Below are 22,012 nucleotides of genomic sequence, written 5' to 3' on the forward strand. Positions count from 1 at the left end.
ATCAGACAGAATATCAGAACACTTATAAATAGGGCGACAAGGAGGCGTAGCAGGTAGTGTGAGACGTGGATTCAGCTCTGGGTGACTGTCTGTGAGGTGTTTGGTGTGTTCTCCCCGTGTTCACGTGGGTGTCCTCCCATGGTCCAAAAAATACGCTGGTAGGTGGATTGGCGACTCAAGTGTCCTGTGTGTGTGTTTTCTTTGTGAAGGACTGGCGCCCCCTCCTCTTTATTTAGTAAAATGTGTTGTTTGGGGAGGAAAAAGCCACTGAACTACACACAATCTTCAGTGATTTTGCGTTTCTCTAAATCTCAGATTTTTTTTAACCAGTCAAAGCTTGATTGCTTATAAATGAATAGCAGCTTTTAACACTTAGATGTAGGAAACTAGGGAAGTGCTGGGAAGCAAAATAGATATTGTTTAAATCTATGGCCTGAGTACTGTAATACTGGACAATACCCTCAGTCGTGTTAAAAACTGTAAAATAACATTGGGCTGCTACAAGAAGAAATTTTAAATGTTTTATCCAAGGGTGTCACATTCCTTTAAGTAACATGCTACACTCAGTTTAGTCACTAGTGGTCTAAACCAGGGGAAAAAACTTGAATTTTTGAAGTTTTGAATGCAAGTAACTCATAACAGTGTATATTTGAAGGTTACAATCGGTTTAAATAAAATGAAAAGAAGCTGCATGAGAAAAGCAAACAGTATTTTACAAAGATGCGCACTCAGCTTGAAAACTATTTGATCTGTTTAATCTATGACTGATAGTCATTAATGCAATTTGTATTAATGAACTATCCTAGTCATTGTTCATGTCTTTGTCTCCATAAAGGTCTAGAATTTGATCTAGAGTTAAGTCAGTTAGACTCACGTTCTCAACTATAATCCTCATCTCTGGGAGACAAAAAATATTTATATAATGCTTTAGATTTTATTTTGGCAATATTTTCAGTGTTTTGTTGTAACTTAAATGGAAGCATGGTCAAGGATTTATAAAGATTTGTTTAATGTGATTTGAACTTTTAGACGGTACAGAATTGAACTTGATTCGTAAACTTTAAGCATCATAGTAGTTGTTTATTCTCACTTGATGTTTCTCCTCCCTCAGCTCCAGGGCCGTCTGGCTGTTCCAAAATGGTGAAGCCCAGTGCGGCTGTGGGGAGTAAAAGATCCATCCAGGATATGGACGGGAAATCAGAAGCCTACAAATCTCTCTTCACTACTCATAGCTCTGCCAAGCGCACCAAAGACCAAATCTCCAACTGGGTCACCCACACTCCTTACCACTTTTGAGAGCTGCTTATTCTAGAGCGCCCTCTAGTGGTGATGGAGAATTTTTTGCCTTCTTTAAAATTGAAATATGAAAGATTTCATTTCTGTCGCTTGCAATATGGGATTTTAAAGTCCCCCCCTAAAGAAATATTTTACCATGTGTGTTTTTGTAGAAATATAAAATACCTTTTTTGCATGTTTGTATTATACCTGGTTTAAGCAAGACATTTTTGTTGGATGGTGAATGTGTGATAAATCTCTTATTTCTTTGCTAATATAATTAACTGATTTCATTTCTAGTTCATCTCCTCTTGGATGCTATTCGCTGAGTCCCAGGTTAATGAGCCTTCGTTTCTCTGAATGTTTAGGCACATTTCACAGTGTAGTTTCAGGTCTGTGGATGTAACTACAATTTACACAAATGATCCACCCCTGTGCTGGTGTCACTGCTTTAAATGAAAATGGTTCAAAACCTGAAAAAAATGAAGTCTTATGGTGGTCCCATTTTGCTGATGGATTTGGTTCAGTGTGGAGGATAGTGGAATATACTACAGCAATCGAGTCGTTGGCTAAGTACTGCTGAACCTCCTCAAATTAGCAGTCATTGTAGCTAGTTCTTAATAAAGTTGCTGCTGAAATTATGAACATTTAAGGGATGAAAATTAGACACCGTTGCCATTTTCCTACATTTTAATCATTTTGTAGAGTGACAAGGGAGTGACAATATCTTCCATTAATCTTGCTGGCTCACTGGGAGATGTTCACAGGGAAGGAACCACATGTTATCGAAGAAGGTTGTGATTCCTCCAAACTTGACTCTTCTCCAGCCCTCACTCAGAATGACATGGGGCAGTAAAGTTTTACCTGGATTTGAAAAATGCATAATTACAGGTTTTTTTTTTTTAAGTATTTACTCGGTCCGTTCCTTACAAACTATTTGACAAATACCTTTTCTCAGTGAAAGTGTTAATATATCATAAACCTGTTTAAACAAACGTGTTTTTTCTTTATAAAGTTTTGTACCTCATAGTCTACATTTTAATTTACCCTTTAATGTTTGATAGTATTGACAATGACAGATAAAATAAGTAGAAACCACACCAAGGCAAATATTCATTCTTACACAATAAAAACCGTTCTTGTGAAATAACCTTGGATACCAAATGTGTCTGTCTACATTCATTTTGGGTAAATAAAAGTCTCATACTCCTCCTGGGTAAGCTTGGGGTGTGTTTCTTGTCTCAGACTGGGGTGCTCCTCTGTTAAGTTAATAGCTGAATCCTGTAGTGAATTCTTGGTATGAATCACTTTCGAATTGACCTCATGTTTAGTGTCATTTCCCACTTTATCCTCTGATGCTGCTTACTATGTTTTACTGTTCTGTGACTCTTTAAAAATGAGCTCTGAGGTTATTTGAGTACAGATGTTTCTACTGATAGTTGTTTCTGTGCAAATATACACTTGTGTTTAGGGGCGACTCGTTGATGGGAATATATATATATATATAATGTCTATGTCTTTGCTGTGAATTAGCATTTTTTGCTTTTCTTTCAGCAGAGTGTTAACTATTAAGTAATATTTGTTTTACCCATTTATTATTTCTGTATTGAACTCCCCATAGGACCTAGGAACTGTAGCCTACAAATGTAATGGGCATTACAGAATTCTTGTCTATGATCCTCAAAGGTAGGTAGAAAATGTCACATAGTAAGCTTTACAAAACACACTTAATTAAATGATCAAAACGGGTCCGTTTGATAGGACCGCAGTAACAACAATTGACTCTGTCACGCACTTCGTTTTCAGTCTTTTCCCTGTTCGACGCCCAATATTATTGTCGTCAGACCCAACTGAAGTCAAATTGCTGTCATCGCTAAAGTGAACTCTTGACCAGTTCCCCTCCGGCCACACAACATACTCGTCAGCAAAGGTCAGTCCAGGTTTCTCGTGAGAGGATCGGTTACCAATTCCACAGAGGGTCACGGGACAAACAAAAAACAACCTCGTAGTTCAGCGCTGAATTGTCGAGCAAATCCTGTGGTCGAGAGACTGTGTGTCGTCCTGTTCTCTCGGATATGTCTTAAGTGGAGGACCGGTATTTGTCTGCATAATATATTGTATTTTCATTGTAAATTTTCGGTATTTTACAAGTCACGCTCCTGGAATGACCAGCGTAACCTGTAATGGCGGGAGGGGTCACCCCTTCCTCTTCAACAGACACCGTGCAGCCTCACACGAAACACCGAAAAACTCTGGATTTGCAAATAAAAACTTACCGAAAAGATTTGCGTGCAGTTGCTCTGAGTGAACAATAGGTGGCAACACATCACTGTCTTTGAGTTCACCTCAGACCAGTTGTAAATAGCACGACTTTTATATGAGGACCTGGTTCTAGCATTTAATAGATATTTTTGTCAACGATTACCTAACGGACTAAACAAATATTTATTGCTAATGTATAAAAGTGAACATGTCTCGTTACTGTAAAACTATTTCGAAGCACTGAGGTATATAGTCTACCAGAAGACAATGGCTCAGTTTTCGAAACTGGTTGTTATTGTTATTAAACTGAAAATAATGTGCTGTTTGTTCTTTTGTGGAGTTAAAGTTTCTTGTGCAGTGTATAAGAAATTACTTGTAAGGGAAGTGCTCCAGGAAAGAACTAAATCAATTCACATCGGGGCCCCCATTCTGAAACAGACTTGAATTAGATTCTTAATTTTGTACTTACACTGATGGACTGTGTCCTATACACGTGCATTACATTTTTTAAAGATCAAACCTGAGTTTTGACACATTTTTTGCATTTTTAAAGCTCTGACTCCGACATTCAAGGCCAATGTGCTAATATTTTTTATACCCTCAAGTAATGTATTAATCCCCTAAAGACTCATCTCTCTTCAAACACACTTTTCCAAGCGCATCTAAACCTTACCCTTTAGAAGTGGTGCAAAATTTGCGCTGTAATTTTGTCTTCATTTAATACAAACAGATCTATGAATATACAATTAGTACCAGCCTCTATCTCCAAACAACACACCAGTCTTCACCTGCAGCTTGAAAGACCCGCCCTGCAAGCTGAAAGGATTGGTTCCTTTGATTTATGAGGTATGAAACCCTGCTTGTCTGAATTCGCCTGTTTCAGACTGTCTTTGCATCGCTGCAGTTTCGAAGCAGAAAAGCTGAAAAACGCACCACGCGGACATGTCAAAAAGATTTAAAAGAAAAGAAAATCCAACATACAGAAGGTGTTTTGTTGACTTTCCCAAACAGAATAATTACACAACCTGTACAGAGAAGGCACTTCTGCTGAGGTTATTGCACATTTTCTGCTGTTTATTCTGATTTACTCGTTTGTTCCCGAGCAACGAAGCAAAATGCTCTAAAACTAACGGATAAATGTGTTCCCTGAGGATACGTTGTTGACATATTTATACTTAGATTCTCACCAAAACACGTAATTTGATCGAGGGGTGTTCAAACCTTCGCACACCGCTCTTTGTATATAGTTATTAAAGCACAGGTCTTTTGATTCCTGCGGAGCTTATCGCTAATTTTATTCCCCACGCGATTTCAGTCAGACCACGCCCTCCCGCGCTTGAGCCACAGCAGCTCCGATAGGCGGGGCCTGTCTGAATACGGGTGGACAAAGAGAGCGGAATGTGAAGACCGTCACTCAGGTGTTGCGCCGCTGTGCTCTGCGCATGCGTCCCCAGCCAGGTGTAGTAAGCGCAGTCTGGCAGCACGAGCTCAGCAGTTGCTGTTTGTCGGAAAAGACCGTGCAGCCACCCATGCAGTCCTTAATAGAGAGGCTCGACTGGAGGGTGAGTCTGATTTTATTGTTACTCTATATTAATTTAATTGTTTATTTTCATTTTCTAACGACCAAAGGACAAGACCCCCACAAGCGCATTTGTTGTTTGTTTGTTTATTTATTTATTCTTCAAGATAGCGCGCGCAGCATCTTCTGAGCTGAAAGGCTTCCCTTGGTCTACGTGGTTTTGTTTCACACAGAAAAACAAACAGAACTGAATTTAAATACATTTTTATAAGAGATATAAAGAGCCTCTCTGCAGTGTCTTAATTGGGACATGCTTTTCTCATGTGCCCTCAAAACAGCAAGAAATATACAGTGGTGATGCTACTGATCATCAGGAACCCCCGAAAGAGTAGCCTTCAAAGAAACTGTGATATAAGAGTAATATTTGCACTTACATTTGGCAGTTTTCTGTAATGTTTACATTAGTCATTTTTTAATCCCTGACACTGGACCTATTTATTGAGTAGTATATGAACTTTTAAATATATTTATGCGACGTAAATGCGATAAAGTTTCAATTCTGAACGGAATAAATAATCCGAGATCACGCACATTGCTGTGTTCGTCTCTGTCTTAATCTTCATTAATTCTGAGAAGAAGGCAATGGACGTTGATTTTAGTTTTTGGCTGCGTTTTATTTGTGGACAAGCAATGAAAAACCAATATGTACAATTATTAATGAATAATTAATTAAATCATGAGCTATTGTAACTAAGGTAAAATACCTTCTTCACATTCTTCAAATTCAGGCCTTACAGCGTACAGTCAAATAAATGACCGAATAACCCTCAATATGAGCGACATTTGCCTGGATTTCAAGCAGCCTTTAATGCTGAACCCACAGGACATGCAGCTGTGTGATATGGTGAAATATCTTAACTGAAAAACTGCAAAAATTAAAAAAAATTGAGGTCATTCTTTTATTTCTTTTTCTCAGAGTTAGAACAGAGCTTAGCCCAGTTCTTAATTCTAGGCGCAAATTCAGACAATGCTTGTATTTCACCACAATGAAAAATATCATACATTTGTCTAAATTCTCCAGTCACTTTAAATTAAAGGCAAATCAAAAACAAGTCATAATTAAAAGTGCGCTTGAAAGTTTTGAGAGGGAAGTTTTAAATGTAGAATTGCCTCAATTGTTTTGACGGATGATATTTTTGCTGTTTTGTTGCCAATGTGTACATTGAGCTCGACCAGTGTTTGCAGCTGTGAATAATTTCAGTCTGCAGCGTAAATAATGTAAATACAGAAAATTATTTGAAAAGCAGGTAACATTAGATGAGCACTAACACATTCCATTAATTCAAATCATTTAAGTCATTCAAATTAGCTTTTAAAGCGATGTACTGGGCCTCACATTCTGACTGCTGAATATTTTGATGTTTATTTTTTAGTGGATACTAATCTCAACGCGAGTTTGTTTAGCTGTAGACTAAAGCAACTCTGACTACACTGACTCTTTCTGACCGTGAAGAATATATTAGTGTTAATAATAACCTGAATTCTTCGCTTTGTTCAAATTAAACTGTAGCGCAATATTGAGCTCACTTTGTTGAAGGCTGGTTGCTCTGCTGTTTGACTGTTTAAAGTCCACTGTAAGCTCAAGTCATGTTTAGCGTTGTTCAGACTAAAGCAACAGCTTTGTTCAGCCTTGTTCTGGCCGCTGGAAGCAGCACCAAACCGGTGATTAAGATCAGAGAGCGACTCTGCAGCGCTTAACGCGGCGGCTCTGAGCGCGCGCTCCCCCCGCGTGTAAAGAGCCAGGGGCTTATAGACTCAGGCTTAACCAGGATTCGTCGTTTAGACTAGCATCAGATGATGATGACGATGATGATAAGGAGGATGAAGAGTTATGTGCCTTTAAAACACAACGAGATCTCCGCGTGCACGTAACTAATTCACATCACTGTTTTAAACGACTATTTATGATCTGTAGGATTACCTCTTCTCTATAGAAAGGTATTGGACCATACAAAACAGGACACTGAGCAGAAGATATCAGACGTGTGCGTAATACCTAGCCTCTTTTTACTGATTTAAACACAGGGACATAACGATGTCTGTGAAGGATTTGCCAGTATGTTGTAATCTGGACTTGGGGGAGACTAAAATATTATTTTAATTTTTGCAACAAAATGACACCGGCCTTACACTGTGTTTTTGATCCTGGATTATTTGTCACTGATTTCAATTTGCATCACTTTTTCATCATCGTTGGTAGAGATAGCAGAGTCCCTTGAATACACATTTAAATAAAACACGAGGTTATTCAGGTAAAATGTAAAGGAATGGCTCGGGCAATAATAATAATAATATTAAAGGAAAAATACTTTGAGTAAAAGCAGAAAAGTAACAGCTCTCAAAGCTCTAAACGTGGAATTTCATATATCCGCCTTTTATCAGCACATCGTCTTAAGATGTCCACTAATTTATTTTTTTATTTATTTTTATTTATTTATATATTTTTTATCATTTTGGTCTAAAATTAAATGCTAGGCTGAAGCTGTAAAATGAATAGTGACCAATCACAGAGCAGAACAGCAACAGACGGTTTAGTATCAAACTATGAACGGCAAAAGTTTAAAACAAACAAAAGCTAGTAAAAAATTAATTTGCCAACATTCTTCAGGAACAATAAAAAAATTTAGATTTGATAATACAGTCAGGTAAAGTGTCTGCAACAACAAGAACATAAAAAAACTATGAAAACATCAACAACAATAACATCAACTAGAACAACAACAAACCCAACATGAAAACTAATAATACAGGACAATATTACCAATACTAACGGTGTTATTCATTATTGTTTACACTGATATGATTTAATGTAATCTAAACTCTTGCGCTGCAGTAAAGTTGTCGTTTATAGAACTCGGAGTTGTCCGTGAAATCTGAATTTCCAAAGCAAGTCGCACAGCGCAGCGATTGGTCCGTCCTTTCCTCCTCAGCCAATTAACCACGCGTGGCTCCTCTTCATCTAGTATGACGTCCGGCATTGGCTCCGCCCATTTTGCCGAGGCTGCGCGAATATAGTGGCGCGTTTTAAAGCAGACAGAGCTCGTGACAGCCAGCAGAGCGCATTCCACCGTCAGAGGGAGTCTTTGCCGTCCGTCGCTGTCTCGCGCGTATCGCTTTTTTGTCGTTGTTTTTTTTCATCCTTCTCCTCCACTCTGCGCGCAGAGCTTCATGTGGCGCGCTTGCCCTCCTCTGCACATACTACTCCGGTCCATGCCTTTCCTCATCGCGTGCACTGCGCCCTGTGGAGTAAACCGTGGACGAGCACTGTGACACTGAGGAGCCCCCCGCGCGCCAAACTCACCAACGTCAGAGAGACAATGTTGTGGAAGTTAGCGGATAACGTCAAGTATGAGGACGACTGCGAGGTAAGAGCGCGCGCAGAACTTCGACCTCGCTTTTACATCTTGTTTCTGCTTTTACGCGTGAACGTGTGAGCCACGCTGAGTCACCCGTGTGTCACAGTGTGGAAAGTCTGAGAAATGACGTGCTCTGGTGGCTGCACCTCACAATTACTGTTTATTCACTGAATTGAATACAAATAAACAGTCAACAACACTTAAAATTTGTGCTTTGCAAAACACACTGTTTAGAATGATTCTCCAGTGTGTTACAATCTGCAGCTGAACAGCAGCTGTGCCATGGACTGAAGAGCAGTTTGTACAATCTGTAAAACTCGCCTGAGCAGAAGAGAACACACGGCGGCAGCCTCGGTGCTAAAAGTACCGGAGATATTTGTGGCCACTAGTTATATGTTGCCTCAAAAAAAAAAAAAAACGTTAAATTACAAACTTTACATTATGAAGTGCATATGATTTCATAATTCAGAACTTTAGTATTTCCTGTAAGAAACTCTCCAGCTTATAATTTTAATGTTTACTGTAAATATTCGAATTAACGTATGTGAGTTTCCTATATGAAACATTTATGATTTTAATGTAAGCATTTCCTGCAGATACTTGAATTTACCCTGTCAGATTTTTTTTTCTATAAAGATTTGAATTTAGAACGTCAGATTTATAAAAAATACTGCCATTTGCAGTTTTGCAATTTATGAATTAATTTCTTATCAATATTCAAATTTGGAATTTCATAATCTGTTGTATTCTAATTTAGAATTTCCTGTAAATACTTGAAGTTAGTGTATAATCGAATTAGCCAGTCGGTTTTTATACTAACCATGGGTTCATACTCTCTGCGTAACTGTTTTTTTGTTTGTTTGTTTGTTTTTTGACCTGGGCCCATTTTCCCAAAGGCTTCATAGAACTAATCGTTCACTAGTCGTTAAAATGTGGCCGGGCATTACATTAAAAGCTCTCTCACATATTTAAGAGAATCTGAAAGATGAATGACTTTGGGAAACCGGACACGCATGCCTCGCGCGCTGTTTCATTCTCTTTTCTTTTTGTCCACGGTGACTGTCAGCGAACCTGCGGTGGTTCACACCAACAACGACACCTGAACAACTCCACCTTAACTGTGACACTTTAACCACAGAGATATACAAAGGTGCGAGCAGTTAGCCACACAACGGCGACGGATAGATTCAAAGTGGCCTGGGCTCTTGTCAGAGATGGGCCAGGAGATAGTCTGAGAGTTATTCCAGATAAATAAAAAAGTTACTTTTTAAAGACTTAGGCTAACATGCTAACAATACCTTTATATTTTAGTTATTTTAAAAACTTTAAATTTTTTTAAAAAAAATTCTTATTAATCCAAACAACAATAAACCTTTTAAAAATATTTTTATTTATTTAATATTTTATAAAATATTTTAACCTTTTTATTATATATTTATTTTTTTGACAAACGGTGGATCCCCGCCACTAATTAATAAATTGGTAATTACCGCATTGGACACGATTGGACACAATTCAACAAAACTTGTTTAAATTGAACTTATTAGTCGTACACGTCTTGTTTCTACAAAAGACTAATTGGCTAATGATTGCTCCGAAGGTAAAATTTGAAATGTATTAAAATTCAAATTACAGTTATAATTATATACACCCATTTCCAAATGTGTGCCGTAGGTTCTTAAAATCGATCAACGGCCTCCTGTCAAAACTAAAGTGAACCACAGCAGCTGTGTTGATAGGGGAATATATTTATTTTTTATTTCATGTGGATGGTGTACATTTTGGAATCCACTGATTTCACAGCATTTCTTGGGCTATAAGCCCCTGGTCAAATTATGTCTTGAAGATTTTTTCCAGGGGAAAATAAGATAAAACATCCTCTAGAGAGAACACTTTTAAATGTGTCTCTCTGCAATTTTTACTTCACATTTTCTGTTTATTAGTTTAAGATTAACGCTTTCAAAATAAGAGTTCATTTTGAAACGTGTCATAACATTTGAAAAAGGCATATTTCCGATCAAAATATGTTCAATGTAGAAAATAAAATATAACTACGTATATTTAATTCATATTTAATTGTGTATTAGAATGATTTAATCTGTGTTTGCTGTGTCTCTTTATTTTTAGAAAAACAACATAGAATTTTACCAGGGGCCCTGAAACTTTTGCATAAGACTGCTTATATTTACATATTTTATGCCATAATAACATGCCTCACCTTTCTCACATGAGCTAATGTCCGGTCTTCTGTCTGTTTTTGTGTGTGTGTGCGTGCGTTTCAGCAGGAGAGACATGATGGCAGCAGCAATGGGAACCCGCGTTTACCCCACCTGCCCGCGGTCAGTCAGCACCTCTACAGTCCAGCCCCCTCACTCTCTCATTCCCAAGGCTCGGACTTCCAGCCCCCATACTTCCCACCTCCGTACCAGCCCTTGCCCTACACACAACCCAGTGACTACTCCCACCTCAGTGACCCCTTCAACATCAACTCCATCCACCAGTCCCCTGCGTCCACTCAGCAGCAGCAGTGGGTCGGACGCCAGGGTCAGGAAGGGGTCTCGGCCCACAGCCGGGGGCTTGCTGGTCAGATCCTGGCTCTGGAAGGAGGATCGTCAGGCATACGCAGAGATGGCTTCAGGAGGCCGGAGCTGCTGCCCCCTCATGTCCACAGCATCGAGAATGCCATTGTAGACAACATGGGGCTCCACGATATGGGTCCAGGTCTGGATGAGGTACAAGTGAATGTCCCAGCTAGTCAGCTGTTTCAAGAAGTTCATTCAAACCATGAATTACTTCACATTATTTCTTCTTTGAACCTGGCATGTGCACTTCCAAAAGCAGAGAGTGAAACTAATGTGATTTACTTCCATTTATTTTGCACTCTCTATATTCTTATACTTATGTTGCTGCTCATTATACTGTTGTTTGTAAAAATATAAGGCACCCTTTTTCAAATTGAGTACACATTCTCAACAGAACACACTTCTGCAGAATTAATACACACTTAACTCTATATCTGCTGGAATAGATAATCACCAGAACATGCCATTTTGATTGGCTTACATACAACATTAACTGGATCTACTCCTAGCAACGGGATCCACATGTAACATATAAGTCAATTTGTAGCAACAGCAGCACCCATTCATAGAAAAATATTCTTCATATAGCAGAACTGTTTAAAAAGGTCAACTGTATCCGTTGAAATGTTTATTTGAGCATCCACAATTCAACAGAGCCCAACTTTCTTTACTAAAGAACCCTTATAAAACGGTTTCTGAGGCTGTGCTTTATTTTACTTGTACCAGTTTATAGACACATAGTAATAAACAGTTTTGTATTCCTATGGATGTGCTAGTTTATCCAGTTGGGTCCATATCCAATTGTTCGTCTGTGTTGATTGAATGAGTGATCTTAATATTTTATTTATTTGTTTTTCCTCAGCATGTGGATGATCAAAGTATTGTAATCACTGACCAGACAGTCATCAAAAAAGGTAGGCTTCATTTCTCATTCAAATTTCTTAAATGTCAGTCTTGTACTAGAAAAATACACATGGGCACGGAGGGAGATAGTGAAATCAGTCATGCTCTCCTAGCAGCTACTCTAGCACAAGCAATGTAATTTATGAATGATAATAGTAGTAGAACTTGTTTCATAATTGCACTAAGACACTGGGCATTTCTTGGTGAATTTAGAAACAGTTTTTTGGTTTTACATTTTCATATTAGTATTAATACTGACATGCTGAAGTACATTAACAGAGATGGGCATAAAATAACAACATGATGCACATATGGCAGTGGTTACAGCTCTGTTTCGCTGTGTTTTCTGCTCTGAGTCTGAATGGGAAGGGCCGAGGAAGCTGTGCTTCAAACTTTCCCCTCTAATCTGTCTTGGCCCTGTGCTCCATTTAACTAATCTAGGCTTGATCCTCCTCCCATTGTGGAGCTCAGTCAGCATGAATGGAGAGGCAGAAGCAGGAATCCTCTGGAAATGGCAGAGGAGCTGACAGCTTGTAGAAGTTGGGCAACCTTTAAAATGCTCTGTTGGCTCAGAGAGAGAGAGAGAGAGAGAGAGAGAGAGAGAGAGAGAGAGAGAGAGAGAGAGAGAGAGAGAGAGAGCGAGAGAGAGAGAGAGCGAGAGAGAGAGAGTGCGAAGGCCCAGGCCATCATTGTTGTCCAAGCTTAAGGTTCTTATGCGGTGGTGAAAGAGCACTGGGTTCTGCAGGGCTGACTGCCTCAGCAGAGTCACGCCACACACACAGACGTGAAAGAACAGCACTCGGGGTGTGGCACCTCACGCACACACACACACAGAGTGAGCACACTGCACTCTCTCAGGTGTCCTGACACGAAATGTTGTTAACTCAGAAACATGCATACATTTTGGGAGGTCCCAGATTCTGCTGGAGTGTTCAGTGTGAGCAGCTGACACTAGCATAAACTTGCTGATATCAGATCAGCTGTGAGGAAAATATGGACAGTAGAAGGCTAATTTGACCCCAGTCTGAAGTGTTTACGTAAAACAGATTACTTTTTACATTACATTATAAAAGAAATCTGTAAAAACACTAATTATTACTGTTAATGAGTGAATATTTAACAGCAAATTTAAGGCTAATTTTGAATGCGTTCATTATTTTTCTTACTTTTTAATGTTCTCAGATGAAAACAGCAGTTCTTTTCCTCATTGTCATTCATTTTAGATCCTCAGTTATTTGTAGGCTTAATTTTGTTTCATTCTGTTGGTTTAAAAAATGGACTTTCTTTCAATGGTCAGACCTTGCACACTCTGGCTCTAGTGTTTTAATTCAGACCAGTGCATCAGAAAAGATAAGCCTGAAGTGCCAGTTCTGACAGATGCTGGATGTGCTCAGAAGTTCCACTGACATTCTGTTGTGGAAATTGACCTCAGTCTTACAGGAGTTTATCTTTTTCTTGCTCAAATTTTTGACTGACATTTATTTGTTATTTTATTTCAAGTGAAGTAGAGGTTTCTTCCTTATGACATTTCGTCTTTTGCACATATGGTCACAATAAAATTTTCTGAGCATGTGCTGGATGTAGTCAACGTTGTTCAGTTATTAAAAGAATATAATTAAGGCTGTTTACTTGGATTTAACATCAACGCGTTCATACATTTTTTATGTATGTATTCTAACATATCAGGATTTAGTAATCATTGCCGTTTTGTATTATGTATATATACAGTATAATTTATTGAGCCTGTGCATCCACCATGGGACGCTTTCACCACAAGCAGATTTGACAGATTTGGCCTGCGTTTTTGTCAGTCAGTAATTTAGAGTTTCTTTGAACTCTGTGGAGCATCTTGACAAATGCGCATTTACGCCAGTACATTTGAAGAGTTGATTATAGTACAGATGACTCTGGCACAGTGTGGGCTCCTATTATGGCTCACATAAGTCAGAATTCTGGCTCATATTTATTACCTCACTGATTTCTCCGACCATCTGAGCCTCGGCTCAGGCGCAGGACAGACCGTTTGATAAACTCTGAACATCAAACAGGGATGGATTACCAGTCAAACATTTACATCATCTGTTTTGTTTTCCTACATGGTCTTGAGTTGTGCATATTTTATTAATGCCATATGGCTTTTGCCTGTACTGAAACACCACAGGACACAAACATCCGCTTTGCCCCAAACGACCACCCATCCTGCTTTTGGGATTCTACTGGTTGGTGTGCTTCAGAATTAAAACTACAAAGCTGGAGGCATCTTGATCACTTTCAGAGACTTTGCTTGGGGAGTGGGGTTTCTGGTTGGTTAGGGTGAAGGTATCAGGATGAATGTCTTCAAGAGGAAGCTCTCTGATGTTGAGCCCGGTCTAAGACTCTCAGGGCTAGATTTCCACCTAGTCTCGACTACATTAAAACGTCAGTGGAGATGAACTATTGAAACATGTGGTTAGGCTCAGCTTCTGCTTAATCTGGGACTAAAATTGCATGTACACTGGATCGGGATTAGGAATTCATTTAGAAGTGGTGGCCTTTGGTTAATGGTACTCTCAGTGCTGAATGTTGAATGTGCTGTTTACTATTAGAAACTCAGCTTGCAGAACAAATTACTCAGTGCTTAGAATGAGGCTGAAGAGCTTTCCTGTAAACAGCAGTTAGTTACCAGGGACTAACTGTATCTGTTTCCCATTAAGAAGCCTCACATGCAAGGACTCTTTGTAATTCTACAAATGATACCGTGAAGGATGCTGTAAAGAATGTTTGGGATTTCGTTAAGAAAGTAACTGCATTAACATCTTTAAACTCCAGTTCAGTAATATTACTAAAGGTTAAACAATCAGTTATTAAATAATGATAGTAATTATAACTAACTTTATATAAATCATAAGAAGTGAAAAAATTATTAACATGACCCAAGGTGCATTAATTAAAGTTTAGCTTAGACAGGATTCCACCAAGGTTCTAATTCCAATGCTAATGAAATATTTAAAAACATTAGTTATTATTACTAGCATTAGTCAAATGCTACATTAATAGTTATACCCTTATTGTAAAGTGCTACCCTGTAGTCTAATTTGTCAATAAATAATATAAATCATTCTGTCATTATTAGTCAACTTACATGGAGTTGATATAGTCATATGCTGAGTGAGGAACTGAGATAGAGTCTCATATACATGCATCTCCAACTCCAAGATGTTGTTGCTTTTTAGCAAGAAGAGTTGTTTGTTTTTATTGTGAAATTTGAAGGACTATTTCCACCCATTGTCCCTTCAATAACGCGGGAGGAAAAAAAACAGGTCAGAAACAGAGCCTGGGCTGAATTAATGGCCACTGTAAAAGATGACACCACTGCAGTAAAAACCATAAGTCTTTCCCCAAACAACCCAAAAACAGAATCCGTCCATAAACTCTAATTATAAAGCAGGACAACTGTCTGCTTTGGGTCCATCTTCATTGTATCACTGGAACATTCTGGTTAAGTCTAATTACATGTTTCTCCTTCTCAGGTCCAGTGACCCTTCCCAAGGGGAACCCCATGGGTCTTCCCTTCCAGAAGGAGTCCCTTCTAGGGATGGTGTCAAATCCCAGTGAAGTTTTCTGCTCCGTCCCGGGACGCCTCTCTCTGCTCAGCTCCACCTCCAAGTACAAAGTGACTGTTGCTGAGGTCCAGAGACGCCTGTCCCCACCCGAGTGTCTCAATGCTTCCCTGCTCGGAGGAGTACTACGAAGGTGAGACTCATAAACTAAAACCTCCAGAAGTAAACACAGGTTTTCACATTCAGTAACAAAGCATTGTTGTGGGGGATGTTTATTTTAGCATTGAGAAAGTAATTTTCAAGTGTGCTGAGTCTTTAAAGCTGTACGAAACATTCGGCAGAGAGGTCTATCAAATTTAAGCACAATTCTGGCTCTTAGTTTAGTGATGCAGGGTGAAACAGCATGTGTGATGTCCTTAAAAAGAGTATCACATTCTTAACATTGGAGGAAAATGGTGCATCTCTATTTAAGCATTTTAAATTTGATGAATTTATTTGAAAGGAACAGTTAATACTTTACTAAGTTCGTGATAAATGGACCAATATAAAGAGTCTAAAAATACTTGGAGTAAAGGACTGTGACATTAGCTCACTTTGAAATTTGGTAGGGTTTGTTGTTTCTCCTGAAAAGCTACTATTTAGAGATGAGAGGTTTGGTTCTCAGAGCAGTGATTTGTTACTGTATAATTGTTAGCCATGTGCTTCTTTGTATTTACACTACCTCGACATAGTCTGCACAAGTAATATTCAACAAATGATGAAAATTATCCAGATTTCTTCAATACTGGCAATGTTGGAACCAGTGTTGTATGTTATATTTTTTAAATAATATCTTATCGGTTTTTGGGAGAGTGAGTTAGGACCCTGAACTGGATAATTATTTACAGACAATGAAAGTATGAATTACAGAGGTATGGCTATGTGTTTTATCACATTTTATATGTGGTGTAGAAATGAATGCCATCAACCACCTATTAGATGATAGTAGAATGTGCATGTGTACGTGTGTGTGTGTGTGTGTGTGTGTGTGTGTGTGTGTGTTTAGGGGTTTATATGTGTGAACATGGGAGATGAGGTTCTGGGCTGATTTTAACTGTAGCTGAACAGTTGACCTTGTGCCCCATATGTCAGCAAGATCAATGTTGAGGGAAATCAAGAGAGATGGGGGTGTCACCAAAGCTTTGATGTGTAGAAGTGTTTTTTGCTAGGAATGCACATTTTTCACTTCCTGTGTTTTACACACACACACACACACGCAAACACACGCATGCACGCACACACGCACGCACACGCACACAAACACATGCGCTTATTTCCATACCTTTTACTGTGTGTACAGTTGTAACCACCTGGAAATAACCTGGAACAATATTTTTAGAACTATTCAAATGTAAGTAAATTTGTGTCATCGACCATATTATAACACCTTTGTACAAAAAGTCTTGAAAGGTAGAGGTCTAGACTTTTTGCACAAAGTCTGGAATTGATCATTTTTTAACATCATTTATTGTGGAATATTATTTTGCTACAAACACTTAATTAAATTAGGAAAACATTTGTAGTGGTCTCAGATATTTGGAGACTCTCGTATGTCTCAATGTATAATCTATCACACGTAATAATACAGTCGCATACGTATTTTATACATGCTAAATATGTTTGTTGAATAATAATGTCACTATACACAATTCCTTTTAAAGGACGTGTTTGTAATAAAATGTATTAAGCCGTAAATGTAGCCTCTTCAGAAAATGACATGTGAAACATTTTTGATGTTGGGTTTCCTCCAAAGTCATGACATTTTCATCGTGAAACAAAAACATATGCACATGCACTCACACTGTCAGAGATATGTGACAGACAGTATTAAGTAGGTCATGTAGAGATTGTTGAGAGGGGGCATGTGTGTGTATGTGTCTGGGATGGCAAGGGGTTGGGGGTTGGGGGTACACACTTCTCCCTAAAGATGGTGCCTCTCTCTCTCTCACCCGCCAACGCCAGGACTCCAAGCTTAGTCATGCAGAAAACTGAAGCGGCTCAATTAAATGGGGAATTTGTGTGTGGGTGAGAGTGTGTGTGTTTGCACTCTAAAAACTCTAGAGCTGCATTTTCATTTGTCCTCATACTTGCACTTTTGCATCCATTCATTTATGTGAGACATACAGTAGGATACAGGAAATACATATTTGTGAGCAGGACAAAAGATTGTATCTTGTGTTTTGCATATTTTTACTTTCATTCATTTAAAAGTACTAGCCTTCCTATACATTGAGTCAATATTTCATGAAGACTGTAACAATGGAAATGACCTTGAATGACATCCTGTTGGATTAACCAGTGGAAAATATGTCCCCTTCTGCTGGAGAAACACTGATATGGAGATAGAAGTTTTTTTTTTCTTCATGCTCACAATATATTGCTAATTCAGATGAGACGTCTTATGTATGGTTTGCTTTATCACACAGAGCTAAGTCAAAGAATGGTGGAAGATCCCTCAGAGAGAAGCTGGATAAGATCGGCCTGAACCTGCCTGCAGGCCGCAGGAAGGCAGCTAACGTCACCCTGCTAACAGCGCTAGTGGAAGGTATGAGTTCATTGATGAATTTCCCCTTTTATGCTATTACAGTCATCATGGGCACATCAGGGTCATATGTTAGAAGAGCAGTCATATTTGAATCTATGTTGGATATCATTGATTTTTTATTTTGCCCCGTCATTATGCACCAGACAGTATACTAATGAACGCGGTGTGACTCTGGCTTTTTTGTTATTACCACACCCTTGTGTTAGGCTTGTGTTTCAGCTGTTTCTGAAACCAGTACAAAATACAGAATGTCCACTAAGCTTTTCTCAGACACGTAGAAAGCATTCACATATGTGAAGATGTTCCAGTTTGACATTTTGAGGTTAGCAAGCAGCTGCCTCAAACTTGAAGAGCAAGAAATGGCTCATAAAAAAGCAGGCCTTTACATTCCAGTGGATCTTCTAAAGTGAAGCTATTCATCAAGCTCCACAGTGACAAGTACCAACTTAGCCTTCTTCTCTATCTTCAAATGTTAACCATGGTTTCGTTTTTTTTTCTTTCACAGTACAGATTAACCTTAAGGGCATGTGCTAACAAATGCTTAAATTTCATGACATTTCTTCTGAAGATTTACCTTTTGCAAGAGTATATTCCAGCAATGAGTCACATAGCTATTAATGCAAGCACCATGAGCGAACTAGTGCCCACAGCTACACGGAATACGTTTTTTCGTTTCTGTAATGTTGCCATTCTCACTGTTAATAGGACGAGTGGGGGATTAGGGCAGGAACATATCTGGAAGGCTGTGTTATTTAGAGACCTTCAAAGCTGAATTGGGGCTTGTTATCATGTGTTTGCTAGCCAAAAGGAGAAGCTGACCTTAAAGACAGAAAGTCTGCGAGTAATGCTTGGTCTATCAATAAGAGGCTCTGTTGAATCTGTAGAACCATTTGCAGCCTTCAGCTACATAAACCCATTAAAGACTCGTTGTATGACCACCCCTCCTCTCCCCAGAGAAGATGCAGCCGTCTGTGCTCTTCTCAGTAGCTCTCAAATCCCTCCAGCTGGAAACTGATTCTTTATTTGTGTTCCGTTTCTTTGACTCACTGGGTGAACTGTTGGCATGAACAATGCGTCATGTTCGTTTGCACAGTCTTATGAACCTGACTCATCTCTGATTAACATCTGCAGGTGAGGCTGTACACCTGGCTCGAGACTTTGGTTATGTCTGTGAGACAGAGTTTCCTGCCAAAGCTGTGGCCGAGTACCTGGGACGACCACATGTAGAACGCAACGAGATCAACTCTCGCAAGAACATGCTCTTGGCTGCCAAGTGAGTTCACAACTTTACTGACATTTTACTAAAACCTGTTTAAAAACCCCCTTCATTCTGTAGAACTCTGACAAACCTGATAAAACATATTATGGCAGGCACAGTGAAAATTTCTTTTATTTCTGTGTCTGCTGTCTACTTACCCACCTCTGATAAAGACTTCTGTCTCTGCTGAGCCTTTGATAGCCTTTGCCATCAAAACAGTGAAACTGCTATTATTCATGACCGGGTACCTACTGTTCCACCAATGTGGCAGTCTCTCAGAAACCTGGGGGAGAGAAATCAAAAACTAAACTTCACAAGCTTAGTTATTATTAAATCAATAAATAAAGATATTTTATTTTGGTTACAAATGATGCATCCTCATTAAACACAAACAAAATATATATTTCTTGACACCCAGGCAAATCTGCAAGGAGTTCACTGACCTCCTGACCCAGGATCGCTCTCCACTGGGCAACTCTCGGCCGGCTCCCATCCTGGAGCCTGGGATTCAGGGCTGTCTGACCCACTTCAGCCTCATCACCCATGGCTTCGGCTCCCCGGCCATCTGCGCCGCCATGACCTCGCTACAGAACTACCTCAATGAGGCTCTGAAGCAGGTGGACAAAATGTACCTGAGTGCTGGAGGAGACTCCTCACAGGGCTCCTCAGACGGGGGCAGCAAAGCTACAGACAAGATGGACAAGCACAGGAAGTGAAACATTGTAGCAGTGATGCTGGACTAGAATTTTTCAGAGGACTGTGGAGGGCTCGTGGTCTACATTGGACTGTCGGGCTCTCTTGAACATAGTTGTTGTTCCTGCGTTCGATGGAAGCTGGGCATGGCTCAGCGACCCTCTTCCTTCATGTCCTGGTCTTCCAGAACTCACTCGTCTGCACAGATGTTTTAAGTGCTTTTCCCTTCTGACTGACCGACATAGATGATCACATCTTTTTCAGCATCTGCATGTTGTCCGTGGCTCTACGAGAAGGAGCTTTCCACTCACCATTTCAAGAATTTATGTGGATTTTAAATATTTTTTGCTTGTGTTTTTATCTCATGAAGAGGAAGTCCTACCTTTGTCTTCTTCCTTGGTGCTGAACCCCTATTGGACATGCAGAGGACATGTGATCCGCTCAAGAGAATGAGATGCTCTTTGCTTGACTTCTTTTGGATGCAGTGTTATTGTACTTTTGTCTGTGGGAGTATTGTAAGCATGAGTGAGTGTTATGTATGTTGCTGTTCTCAAGATAAATAGCTCTAGATTCAAATAAGCCTGAAGGCACTAAATCATTGCGGAAATGAAATGGCGTTACATTTTAGCCTCCTTTTAGTTTGGCCTATAATGCCACTGAGTTATAACAAATTAACCCATTACATTCACTGGCTTATTACATTTCTAAGCCATATTATTTAGTAACTGCACAGAAAATGGCACAGACTGGAAGCTTGTAGCTGAGAGGAATGAAATCCTGTGCCATTTAAGAGTTAACTGAACAAATTTTTCCCAGTTATGAACAGTGACACTCAACATTTGCATTGAAATCCAATGGTTGTACTATGCAAGTCAGAGATCAGACAGGCATATGTGTGTGTTGTGTGAAATGATGTGTTTTCTGTAAATACAGTTTGTCTTTTTATGCTTTTAGATGAATTGGAATAGAAATGTTGTTTCCACATCTTGCCCCTAAATGTAAATATTTTCTAATTTATGTTGTAATTTAATGGGATTTGTAAATATCGGTACAATTCTGGTGTATGGTTTAACTTTCAAAACAGGAGTGTTCCAACTTTTTATAAAGGGGTTAGTTTTTTTATCATATAGTGGTTAGGCCGTGGGGGTGATTTTCTTTTCATATATGTGTAAAGTCTTTTAAAGCTATAGGATAAATAATAATAATAATAAAAAAAAAATCAACTCTCTTCATAGCTGTGCTTGTTACCTTTTCTCACTGATGTCACTGGGTCATTGGTACACTCTAAAACACAGGCCTCAGCCCGTAAAACACACAGATAATGGCCAACTCAACTGTCGTGAGCTGTTATTTTATGTCAAGAGAATATGAGGAACAAACATGGAGTAGCAGTTGGGACTGTGATATCACACATTGTATTTTTAACAAGCCTGAGAAATGCAGGTCAGTAGTTGATGACCAGATTACCCAGAAATCTCCTGACGAGAAATGATCCACAGAAACAGACAAGGACGGGTGCTTTCAGAGCTTGTTTGTGCTCAGGTTTAACGTCCGGCACACCTGCTTTACCTGGGATCTCTGCTCCCTTGCGTGTTTGTTTATTTATGGCCTGTAAACACAGTTGACTCTTTTCATGTCTCACCTCTCCATCCTGCAAGTGGGCATGACAGCACAGCCGATAGATATGAGAGATATGATCCTGTATGTGATCTTTTACATCATAAGTCCTCGTCTAATGAACATAAGAGAACGAGCTCTTGAGCAACACTTGCCAGTAAAGAATAAGATAATATTTGCTTTTTACTACACCTTGATTCATCTAGGTCTTTTTTTTTTTTCCCAAGCTCATCAGACCATGTGGCAGGTTGCGAAATGGGTGAATTCATTGAGGAAACTGTCATTCAGGCCTGACTTTAAGTCTCTTTTAAAAAGGTTGAGACTCCACTGAGAAAATTATAATGTAGCTCTGTGACAAGCTTAA

The 22,012-nt window shown here is 39.2% G+C and overlaps 2 protein-coding genes across 3 annotated transcripts in view; both read left to right on the forward strand.

Annotated features, from left to right (window-relative positions):
• The window catches only part of rtf2 (replication termination factor 2), a 33,581-nt gene extending 31,100 nt beyond the window's left edge, over positions 1 to 2,481 (forward strand). Inside the window, exon 9 of the mRNA XM_066666677.1 lies at positions 1,112 to 2,481. Within this exon, the coding sequence (XP_066522774.1) occupies positions 1,112 to 1,296 (185 nt within the window). The 3' untranslated portion in view covers positions 1,297 to 2,481. The remainder of the gene's footprint in view (positions 1 to 1,111) is intronic.
• A 5,707-nt stretch (positions 2,482 to 8,188) lies between these two features.
• Positions 8,189 to 21,325, forward strand: tfap2c (transcription factor AP-2 gamma (activating enhancer binding protein 2 gamma)). 2 transcript variants are annotated; one of them, XM_066664735.1, is made up of 7 exons: positions 8,189 to 8,481; positions 10,755 to 11,204; positions 11,917 to 11,968; positions 15,467 to 15,689; positions 17,962 to 18,080; positions 19,212 to 19,353; positions 19,757 to 21,325. In XM_066664735.1, the coding sequence occupies exons 1-7, from the start codon at positions 8,434 to 8,436 to the stop codon at positions 20,052 to 20,054; spliced, it is 1,332 nt and encodes a 443-aa protein (XP_066520832.1). In that variant the 5' UTR covers positions 8,189 to 8,433; the 3' UTR covers positions 20,055 to 21,325. The 2 variants fall into 2 exon arrangements, with proteins under 2 accessions (XP_066520832.1, XP_066520833.1); XM_066664736.1 differs by having other exon boundaries at positions 10,758 to 11,204.
• Positions 21,326 to 22,012: the final 687 nt, after the last annotated feature.

This window comes from Hoplias malabaricus, chromosome 3 (genome assembly GCF_029633855.1).
Source record: "Hoplias malabaricus isolate fHopMal1 chromosome 3, fHopMal1.hap1, whole genome shotgun sequence".
Taxonomy (NCBI): Eukaryota; Metazoa; Chordata; class Actinopteri; order Characiformes; family Erythrinidae; genus Hoplias; species Hoplias malabaricus.

Bases quoted from the DNA above. Each gene is read 5' to 3' on its own strand.
- tfap2c (XM_066664735.1), top strand. From the start codon at position 8,434: ATGTTGTGGAAGTTAGCGGATAACGTCAAGTATGAGGACGACTGCGAG. The intron at 11,969-15,466 runs GTAGGCTTCATT...TCTCCTTCTCAG, and splicing joins CCAGACAGTCATCAAAAAAG to GTCCAGTGACCCTTCCCAAG. The intron at 18,081-19,211 runs GTATGAGTTCAT...TAACATCTGCAG, and splicing joins GCTAACAGCGCTAGTGGAAG to GTGAGGCTGTACACCTGGCT.